The sequence below is a fragment of the Melampsora larici-populina genome (assembly GCF_000204055.1).
Source record: "Melampsora larici-populina 98AG31 unplaced genomic scaffold MELLAscaffold_6, whole genome shotgun sequence".
NCBI lineage: Eukaryota > Fungi > Basidiomycota > Pucciniomycetes > Pucciniales > Melampsoraceae > Melampsora > Melampsora laricis-populina.
Window position 1 is genome coordinate 143457 of NW_006768770.1, and position 11635 is coordinate 155091.

The 11635-nt window shown below is 41.5% G+C and overlaps 1 protein-coding gene across 1 annotated transcript; it reads right to left on the reverse strand.

Annotated features, from left to right (window-relative positions):
• Positions 1 to 6910: 6910 nt before the first annotated feature.
• MELLADRAFT_103368 (uncharacterized protein) lies at positions 6911 to 7611 on the reverse strand (the record flags this gene model as incomplete). Its single annotated transcript, XM_007406640.1, has 5 exons — positions 6911 to 6994; positions 7074 to 7131; positions 7221 to 7261; positions 7347 to 7431; positions 7526 to 7611. 5 exons carry the CDS (start codon positions 7609 to 7611, stop codon positions 6911 to 6913), a joined length of 354 nt encoding a protein of 117 aa, XP_007406702.1.
• Between the last annotated feature and the right edge of the window lie 4024 nt (positions 7612 to 11635).

An 11635-nucleotide genomic window follows, 5' to 3' on the forward strand; every position in this document is an offset into this window, starting at 1 on the left:
AAATAAGCGGTTTGAGTAGAGTTTTGTTTGAGAAAACAAATCAACAAATGGATTGGATTGAATGCATGGTTTGGTTTAGATTGATTTAGGAGTTTAAATGAGTTGAATGAAAGGCTGGTAGAGAAGATATCTTATTGAGAAATCAGTTTTTTGTGCATAACTTGAGGGTGTGTGAAAAGAGAATTCACTATATTAGTGGTACAGAAACAAGAACACCCAACCTAAAAACCCATGGATAAAACCACTGGCAACCCAACTGTTTTTTGGGTTTTGTCCAACAGGGAAGCAGAAGATCAATAGCGGTACACAAACATCTCAACCCAAACTCAAAAACCCATCCACAAAAAACCCATGGCAACCAGATTGATTTTGAGTTTTTAGCGCTACAAAATCCAAAAATCAATTGGGTTGCCATGGGTTTTATTAGGTCAGGTTGAGATGTTTGTGTACCGCTAATGGACAAAACCCCACAAACAATTGGGTTGTCATGGGCTTTGTCCATGGGTTTTCAGGTTGGGTGTTTGAGTTTGTGTACCACTAATAAAGAACATATTTGATTTCTAGAGGTATGGTATTTGTATGGTTGGGTTGGGTTTGTTCTCAGCCTGTGAGATGGTTATTCTTAGTATGGTTGTAGTGACAGTAAGAAGCATGAATCCATAGACTGGGTATTTTACACAAACACAAAGGAACTTGAAGTCTACTTTGGATGATTTGAGGATGAATAGTTTTTTTAAATTGGCAACATGTTGCAAAACTTGGGTTTGGTTTTGAATTAGGTTTGTTTGTTTGATGGATTTGAGAATACAACAAAGAATACAAAAGCTGTAATAGTGTTTTTTGGTGAGTTTTGAACCCAATGACATCACTGATCTTTTGGAAAAGAAAGTGGTTAAAGTTTCAACTTGATTGTGGTTTAGTACAGGAATTGATGAAATGTTGGTTGGGGGAAATGGATGGTGAACTGGGTTTGGAACTTTCTTTGTTTTACAAAGTCTTGTATGTTCACATTAGGTTTGCTGGGCACTTAGCAAAAGCAGGATAATGAAAATAGGCTTCATACTTTTCGAAGTGTTCTATATTGTTTTAAACCTATGAAGCTAGTTTTTTAAAGGATTCCACTATTTCCAGCCCCCTATCCGATATCCGTAGCCCCCCTCGGGTCGACCCGGGGGGGCGACGAGAGTTTCGTAGCCCCTTTTCAAAAAAAGGGGGCTACAGGGGGCATCACTTTCCAAACAAATTTTAAAAGGGGGCGTCACCTTACAAATTTTTAAAAATGTGGGTTTTGGACGATTCCATGCAATTAAACGCTTGATGCAACTATTCTTGGTTGTTTCATTCCGGTCTCCATTCAAAGTCAAATCCATTCAATGACACACGCCAAGTGGCCAGTGTATGTATCACATTTGTGAATGATTGGCATAGGCATTGGATTTATTGGCATAGGTATAGTGGCATAGAACGTTTTGGATCATACAACAGACGTAAAGCAACAAACAAGAGAGAGAAGAAACAGGACAAGTGGAAAACAGTAATGAGAGATACACCGGGCATAGGCATAGGTGGCATAGGAGACGTACACACACAAACAACAAACACTGAAAAGTAAGAGGAGAGAGAAGAAATGACAATCATTACACTTGAGTGAGCCACCTATCCAATTGACGTTGATAATGCTTCATCCACTGCGGAATATGGCTGTTTTGAATTGTTTCCGAAAGTAAATGTCCGTAAATCGCCGGAAAGGGAGATGCTCTCTCATTAGCTCCGAGAGTGACAAAATGGTTGCCATTGACAAAGGCGGCATGGATGCAATCCACAAATGCAAGTATGATCGGAGCTTGGTCGTTGGGTAGTGTGCGATATGGAAAGTATGTGAAGCAGTTGGCCTCCTTTGGATCAAAACAACCTCCTTGAGCTGTGTCAAGGCCCATTCGTATTGAGGTTGCTTTTCACTGCTCATAAAACACATAGCAACAGTAAAGGACTTGTGGGTGTTTGTAGTTCCAACGATATGTAACAATGGAAGGTTGAATCGATTTGTTTTATAGGTACAGTCCAAGCTGAGCACCGTAGGAAATCGGCGAGCTAGACATATTGCCGAAGGACTGGCGAAGAATAAGTTTTCGAGAGTCCCATTGGCTGAGGTGAGTGTGCGATGGGCCCATTGACTAGCAGATATCAAATCAAATAGTCCTTGGATCGGAGTGCGTCCATCCAGCCAATTGTCGCGAAGTCGAGATCGTACATTGTGTATGTCGCGTAGAAGGGGCCGAGAATCAGGATCAACGTTAATCAAGTTTCTAATTTGAGCTGCTCGGCAGCCGGTAGATGATAATATATCAATATGGTCAAGCACTTGGGGTGGGAAACGGCGATAGATGGCTAAGTTGTGGGGTTTGTCAAATGGAGGGTGGTTATGGCTGTGTTCGTCAGGTTTATTATCATGATGCGTTACAACCCATCGGTCCATCCGGGCGTGGTAGTTGAGTGAGATCTCGAATAAACAACCGGTCTTCTTGGAGGATGTTGCACGTTTCTTTGCTGATGATTTAACTCGTTTGCCAAGGGAACATCAAAGATAGACCCTGATGGTGTGGCCTTTTTTCTTCTTATGACTCTTGATAGCCAACGCGTATCCTTGATGTCGCGCGACGGCATTCAGATACATGACACCATTGTCCATTTCAATGAATTGTTTGCCGATGATTGGTCCTTTAAGCAAGCAAACGGGGGTGGCACCTGGTACACCGCAAATTATATGTAAGTTGGTCTGATTGACAGCTGTAAAGACTATGAGAATAAAGGAAGGATAGGAAATACGAAATACTATGAGAGACAATAAAAGCATACCAATTGCGGGCCACTCATCATCTCTTTCAGTCGGATGTGCAACCAAATGATCCACAGGGTCTGTGTCGGTAATAGCAGTCGTAGGTTGAGTTATGGTAATAGCAGTGGTAGGTTGAGTCACGGTGATAGTAGTGGTAGGTTGAGTGATGTTGTGTTCAGGTGTCGCTTGGTTCATGTCAACTGACAGAGCTTGGAGATAATCTTGAGATTGATTCGGAAAAGATGATACTTGAGGATACTGATACATAACCGGCGCGCTGCCATTGGTAGCTCCACTGCGTGGATCCCCAGGAGTTTGCGTGGGCATTGAATAATGATAAGTTGGATGCTCGCGTCCCAACGGAGGGTGATTGTAGGCGATCTGAGTCTGTAAATATTGGTTAGGAGGGTTTGGTAAAAAGGGTTCAGGAGGGTGGTTGAAGGCCGTTTGAGTCTGTGAAAATTGGTGGTGATTATATCCGGTTTGAGGTTGTACAAAATGGTTAGGAGGGTGATGGTATCCGGTTTGAGATTGTAAAAAAAAAGATTGATTAGGAGGGTGGTTGTAGGGGGTTGGATGTTGTATGAATTGGTGAGGAGGATGAATGTATGCGGTTTGAGGTGGAAACGATTGATTAGGAGGGTGGTTGTAGGGGTTTGGGTGTTGTATGAATTGGTGAGGCGGATGAGGGGTGCTGTTTGGATTGGTGTTCACGAGTGGGGGAGGTGGGGTTTGGTTGGACATATTGGGATCTGTCAACGTTTCAACTGTTTGGGAATCTCAATTGATATTCGTATGGGCAAGGTTGAGGTAGAGGGTTTGGTGTGTTTGACGCGAAGATGATGGAAGATGATGGAATTTTAAGTTTGTAAGTGAAGATAGCGTGGGAGGGAGAGGGGTCGAGAGGAAGGCCTGAGGTCAATTCGACGTACTTATGAGTATGTTCACTTTCCCTTCTCAGATCCGGATGGGGGTTGAGAGGGCTCAGATGGCATGTTGCAGCCCTACAGTTGGTTTGCTGTCGCCCCTTTGGTAATGTGGGGGCGCAAAGCAGGGCGATGAAGGGCGATGAGTTTGAGTTGGGGGCTACATTGTTGTAAAGTAAGCAACATTGGTAGCCCTCGTGTAGCCCTCAAGGTCTGACCCAGCAGAAATTTGGCTGTGTGCGCTCGGGTTTTGTCGGGTCTATCGGGTAATGCCCCAAACTAAGGGGGGCTACGGGTCACTCGAGGGGGGGCTTGAAATAGTGGGATCCTTTTTAAAGTACACAGTTGCAGAAACAAAATAAAGAAATATAGGTTTGTTTAGTATCTTTTTGTGAAGGCCAATTACATAGACATTAACTTTCTGGTTATCTTTTTAGTTGTTTCATAATTATCTTGGGTTTTAGACTTTCAAAAATGATTTGTGATACCAAAGAGGTGGCCTTGATAAGTCTTGAATGAAAAATTATAGTAACCAGCTATAATTCCATTTTACCTCATAAAGAATTTGAAAACTAAGTGTTAAGCCTTTTTCCAAGAAATGCATCAAAACATACATTTTGTAAGAACATTCTTGCCTAATCTTCACCCTTTTTACCATCAGTTAGAACCTTACACTGTGAACATCATTCAACTTCCTCAGGTGGGAAGGGGGGAATGATTAGGAGTAAAAATTTTCATGGAAGGATTTATCGCTGCATACCTGAGCCATGACACCCACACTGCATAGGTGCAGCAGGCTGAGTGAATAGGTGGCTACCATTTACATACAGTTTTGCTCACTTATGTCCTGGTCTGGATGAGTGAATCATATGGAATATGTGCTGTAACTCTGTTTCAGATTGACAAAATCATTCCAAAAATTGACTACAACATAAACTGACTCAAAGTTTTGCTGTAATTTTGTCAACTAAACTTCATGTAACACCCTTTCTGTTACTGAAAAATGGCTACAGGAATTTTGCCTGAGTAGCCATGATGATAGATGTAGTGGATTTTTGGTACAATGTTGTTGATGACAAAAAATTTATATGCACTGTAAACATCATTCAACTTCCCCAATTTGGCAGAGGAAAATGATTAATAGTACAGTTTTTCATAAAAGAATCTAATACTGCACACCTGGGCCATTTCACCCACACTACATATGTGCAGCAAGCTAAGTCAATAGTTGTCTATCATGTACATACAGGTCTGCTCAGTTTTTTGCCCATCAGAATAAATAAATCACATGTTATACCACATGTAACTTTTTCGACTTTGAAATTTTTTTCCCAAAAATTCACTACATATAATTCTGTAGCTGCTCAGGCAATATTGTTGAAGCTATGTCTTAGTAACAGAAAGTGTGTTACATGCAGTTGAGTTGATGAGATCACACCAAAACATTGAGTCAGTGTATGTAGTCAATCTTTTGGAAGCTTTTTTCAATCTGAAAGAAGTTACAGCATGTATTACATATGAATAACTTGTCCTGATGAGCAGATAACTGAGCAGAACTGTATGTACATGATAACCACATATTCACTGAGCCTGCTACACATATGTAGTGCGGGTGTTATGGCTCAGGTGTGGAGTGATAGACCATTTTATGACAAATCATACTCCCAATCATTTTTCCCTGCCCACTTGGGGAACCCGAATAATGTCTGCAGTGATGATGTATCACATGTGATTTATTTTGTCAGATTAGCAGACAGCTCATGAGCAGACCTGTATGTACATGATAAGCAACTATTAACTAATCCTGCTGCATATATGTAGTGTGTGTGTTATGGCTTACATTACAAACCACACTCTTAATCATTTTCTCCTTCCCACTTGGGGCAACTGAATGATGTTTACAGTGCTTAGGCTGGTAAGCGGGCTTTAAAGAGCTTTGCTGATATGTTTCAAGAGTTTATGGTGCATGATTTGGTTTTTCTTCTGTGTGAATTTATGGTTTCTTGGTATCTGATTGTTGAGAAAAAGCTATGGGTTATGGGTTTTTGACCCATTTTCCCTGCCCGTGGAAAATATGGAGACAAAAAACGATGGGTTATGGTATATTATGGCTTACATATGGGTTATTTCAGAGTCAACTGTAGCACTCAATTTGACAGCAGAACAAACCCAAACCCACCTGGACCAATAAACTTGATAAATTCCCATGCTTGCCTTGCAAGGCTTACATTTTCCACGCTTTTATGTGAAGATAATTTCAACTCATAAATGACTACAAGCTGTGACCCAGACCCAGACTTGCCTGGCCAACTCTGCCCAGCAATATCTTTGAAGCTCACAGTCTGTGCCCTGTCAAACTGAAACCTAGTCACAAACATCCTGCAGGAACACCAGAAGCCCTGACCATCCAGGTGCCTGCTCTTTTTTTGCTCAACAAACAAAAAAAGATCTTTTTTCTTTCAACATAGGCTCAATATAGCTTTTTTTAATCTCCAAGTAGGCTCATAGTCTCTAGATGAGGCCTGATACACATATATAATGGCAATATATGTCAAAAATTTTGTATTTTTACCACATTTCTGCACCTACAAAGCATTCAAGGTGTGCCCTGGTTGGCCATAAAGAATGCAAAGATACATTAGGCTTTGACCTTTTTTGACTTATATGATATATTGGAATCGGATGTCCATCAGCTATCATTTACATCTCCTCGACAAAGTGCTTTCAGATTGCTTTGAAGTCTCTCCAAGTTTCCTCAGACTGCACCTTCAGACCCTCAAGCCAATACCCTGTGTCACTTCCAAATTGAACAAAATGGTTACTCTGTGATTTGCAGACTTACATCAGTTTAAAATCAAAAAGATGTGATATATGCAATCTAACACTCATGGATCATTGGCCTCTTCAAGAAACAACTACTCTTTGAAATTAACAAGAGTGGAAAAAGTGCAATTGATTTTAATATATTTGGGCCTCGGAGCTGATATCATGTAGAGAAAAGCAGGATGCACCACAGAATAATAGTCGCATGTGGCGGAAGATGTTTGGCATCAAGATTGTCATTGGTATTGATCTCATTCAGACACACCAAAATAATGAGAGACAAGGATTTCAGCCAACATTGGAACTAGTACAGTTCAGCGAGTTCTTAACACTTTTGTTCTGAAGCGCTTCTTACGACCACTTCAGTCGATGTTTCGCCCGTCCCGATATCGATCACAACGTAACCAGCCTGATTCAGGAAATGATATCAGACCTTACGCCTTACGACGTGGTGTCGAGACACGATACGGAGTGAATCGAAAACTTACTGCTCCGTTACACACTTTGAAGACATTCGAAATCGCAGTTTGGGCACCTCCGACGGAGCTGAATTGATGTCAAGATAACGTGCGGGGTTCAAGAGAGCGTTTGATTGATCACATTTTACAAACAAGGCTCAGGAGAAATCGACTTACGTCAAAACGTTCTCATCCGAATTCATGGCCTCCAATGTCACCTGCATGAATCATGGACCAAGAAAAGGATGGAGTCAAACAAAAGTTTATTGGATGCTGAACTTTGTTCAAGGACTGATGACTCACTTTACAAGTACCACAAGCTATATCTTGTGTATTGACATCGAGTTCTATCTTACCATCTTTGTTCAGTGGGAATTTTCTCAAGGCTCTAGACAACACAGAATTTTATGAGTGACAATTGCTGGATGAAGATCACTTTTGGATTCGTCAGGTTATATTGATCATTGTAAGGAAAGACTCACGCTTGACACTGAGTCACATCGATTGGAACCAAAGGTGGCCCTTTGGGATTACAGGAATGTATAGGAATCTCTTCTGCTGAATTCATAGAACAGAAAAAAGCTCCAAATATAAACAAAACTTTGAAGAGGGCAAACATGATTCTAGAGGATTGTATTTATAAATGAAGTATTGATTCTGGTAGGATTTTGTAAAATATTTTGGTTATAAGTTTTGATCAAGCTGAACCGAGATGAACAGACAAACCCAAATTTCAAAAGCTTCGTGATTTATAGAGAAATATGATGTGCGGTGTACATAATGGTTATTCTTGGAAATTTCTGCCACTCGAGTCTGAGTATGCAGTGTATCGCTCAGACTCTCAGGGCGAGTAATCTGAGCGACAATTTGTTGCATCGTTGACGTGTGAGTTGAAGGTGTAGTGACAGAGTCTCGGATGAGTACTCTGTGTCTCGCTCGATGTCCAAACTCCAATGATGATTGCATAAAGATGGGATGCTAAGAGCATCCCCAGCCGCGTGCCGTAAACCGTGCCGTACGTAGATTTGGGGTATTTTTATCCACGGCCGTGACCCCCAAACACATACTTAGCTTGGGCAACTCTCTACGTGTGAGTCGAAATAGGCTAAATATGGTCATTTTCCGCTCGCAACCCAAATCCCTCTGTACCTCACTTCTCCCATAAAATACGAGTTCTACGATCCGACTCTCCGCAAATCACACACCTCAATGATCAACTAAGAAAAGAATACAACGGAGACGAGACTCGACGTTGATTTAAACTGTGTTAAAGGGCTTTAACAAGACAATGATATATTAGATCTCTCGACAGCGAGTTGACTAAGCTCGAAGAGATCAAAAAGATAATAAAGCAAACCTTTTACAAGACAATGATATATTAGATCTCTCGACAGCGAGTTGACTAAGCTCGAAGAGATCAAAAAGATAATAAAGCAAACCTAAAGGTTTGATAAAAATAAAAGAACTCTTTAGAATTCTTTTCCCCAAACGGTGAGGATGATATTACCAAGTACCACAAACAAAACGCACTACACACCTTTAACAAGACAATGATATATTAGATCTCTCGACAGCGAGTTGACTAAGCTCGAAGAGATCAAAAAGATAATAAAGCAAACCTAAAGGTTTGATAATAATAAAAGAACTCTGAGTTAAGAGAAAAGAGAAATGAGAGACGAGTTGAAAGAGTAACGAGTGTGTAGGAATATAGACGTATAGAAGTTTTAAAAGACGTCAGTTTAATCTAATAGACTATCTCGAAAAGAAACATAAGAAAAGAAAAATTGTTACCTTTAGAATTCTTTTCCCCAAACGGTGAGGAAAGAGAAATCTAAAGGGGACAAACGAGAGCACACATATAAGAGAAAAACAAGTTGGTGAAAATTGACACGCGACTACAACCCTGCGTTCATGCATGCAACCTCTCGCTAAACCTCTAAGCTACTACCAACTGACAACCGACCCCTTTCACAACTAAGTACCCTCGTTTTGATCAGTTAACCGTTAAGCTAAGTTGATTGAATGTTTTCCGTTAAACGTATTCATGACGCTTGAAGGTCTTGACAAATAACTATTCCAATAACTAATCCATAATACATCTCCCCTATTATGCTACAAACCGTACTGTAGGGAACCACGGCTGTACATTGTTTGAAATTCATACCTCAAACCCTGCCCTAAACAATCTGTGCAACCCTCTGTACTCAAGATGAGACCCGGACCCGGGTTCTGGCCGGATATCCGTTGGATCAACATCCAATTCGCACCGCAATGTTTTTCGATTGCGGTGCGGTTTCGTTGCGATTTGAGGCACTCAACGCAATCGAAACTTGGTTGCGGTGGTTTCGCACCGAAACACAATGGTGGAAAACCGTGTTGCGGTTTGAACGCACCGAAACCAAAATATGTGAACCGCAACTCGCAACTAACCGAAAAATATTTCGGTTAGTTGCGAGGTTTTTGTAGGTAAAAGGTATGGCAGTTTTGGGTAATCCTCTGGTGAGGATTACCCAATCATGTGAAAAATATCTGCCGTGCAGATGGCAGATAATTTCCCTGTGGAGATGTTGTTAGCAAATTTTCGCCATGATTGGATGCATCAGTTTTTTTTGAGTTACTGAAAAGGGACTCGCTCTTCCTTTTCCTTTTGTCTGTCCAATAACTTCTTTCCTGTCTTTGATATCATGGCAGGATCATCACTTGCTATCCCTGAATCCGCTCCCGACATTACCCCTAACCCTTCTTCATCGTTACAAGTTCCAGAAGGTGGAAGAACTCTCCGTCCTCGAAGTCCTGCCAGGAGGGACCCGGCTTTTGTTGTGGGCTCGCCAGATGGCCGACACGCTTGGAATCGTACTATTCCACAATCAGACACAGATAATGAAGACGATGATTTCAACAAAGATCAAAGCGACAAATCAGATCCTGAGCTCGATTCAAACAGTCCGGCTAAGTCTGCTAACGGAAGCCAACAACCTTCAACATCCACTCAACCCCGTAAAAGAGGCCCCCGACGCTCTTCTGGAGGCCTTGCCGACTCTCAAGCAGCTCAGAAGAAGCAACGCACCAAGTCGGTGGTTCCTCCAAAAAGAACAAAGCGTCTTGCCCCTCTTCAGAAGGTAAGATATAAGTTCCGCCACTCAAGTTAAAGTTGATAAATTAAAAATTCTCATCCTTTTGTAAACATATGATATGATTCCAAAGGTTATCATAGTTACGGAGGGTATGAATATCAATCAGGATGACAATGATGAGGAGCGACCAAAGATCTCTAATCCAAAAACACGCACGACTAAGGTTCAAAATCTATTTGAATTCTTTGAAAAGGACCCACGTAAAGCGATGGAAAAATACACAGTCGAGGATGAGGTATTTGATGGTTTAACTTTGACACAAATCGGACTTATTCATCTGCTGACACAACTTTTGTTTGAATTCAACAGGAAACTGGCAAGTTCACTGAAATGGAGCGAGAGGTTTATTGGTACAAATGCAAGTGGTGTTCTGGAGAGTATAAAGATGGTCAAACAAATCACTATAACTTGCAGACACATCGAGACGGCAAAGAGAAACGTAAACACTGTACTCAACGTCATGTTGCGATTCGAAACGGTGCTATCTTGCCTCCAACGTGGAAAGAAGAGCATGCACCTAAAGATTCTTCAAATTCGAAGCAGTCGACAATATCATCTTTTGTTAAATTTTCAGTTGAGACCCTTAATAAGATCATGGTATTATGGATACTGCTTCACGCTCTCCCATGGCTCCGAATCGATGACCACGAACTCGGTGCAGCGTTCTCATGGGCCAACCCATCTGCTATCCTGAAATCTCCAACTTGGATTGCCAACTCAGCCAAAACGTTGGCTAGATCTCTCCAAGACGAGGCTATCGGAACCCTGAAGAAAAATTCGAGTAAATTTTGTTTGATACATGATGGGTGGACTACAAAAGGAAGTCGATATGCGTTTCTTGGTGTATCAGCATCATATATTGATGACAATTGGGAGTTCAAGACTATCCATTTAACTCAAGAGAATAATTTGGGATCACTATGGTGTCTTACTTGCTCGGCCAGTTGGCACCTTTCTCATGCAACATGGGCTCCACTCAAAGATAGGTTTCATTTCTTAAGTTAATATTCCAGATTGATTGGTTCCAGCTAACTTTGTACTTATATTATCTACATGGTCGCTCAAACCACGGACTCAGCAGCAAGTAATAACTTTCTCGCACGCGAACTCCAGCGTATGTTCATCAAAGATAAAACCAATCCGTGCTTTTGGGATTCTCAAGGAAATCATTTGCGATGCTTTTGTCACAAGCTGGCACTCGCGGTGAAGCACGGTCTGGACAAGCTTGAGCTCAAAGCTGGTCATGTAAAGCCCACGACCCAACCTGATGTTCGAATGCCTATCCCAGTCCTCAAAATCAATGGTGCCATTGTGCAAGATGAAGATGAACCTGAGAGCTCCGATTCTGAGATCGAGGCTGAAGGTGGCTTGGAACGAGTCATAGTCCCCGAAAGCGAAGATGACTTACCTTCTGACGAACTAGTCACCAAACCTACGTGGGGCTTAGTCACAAGCGGA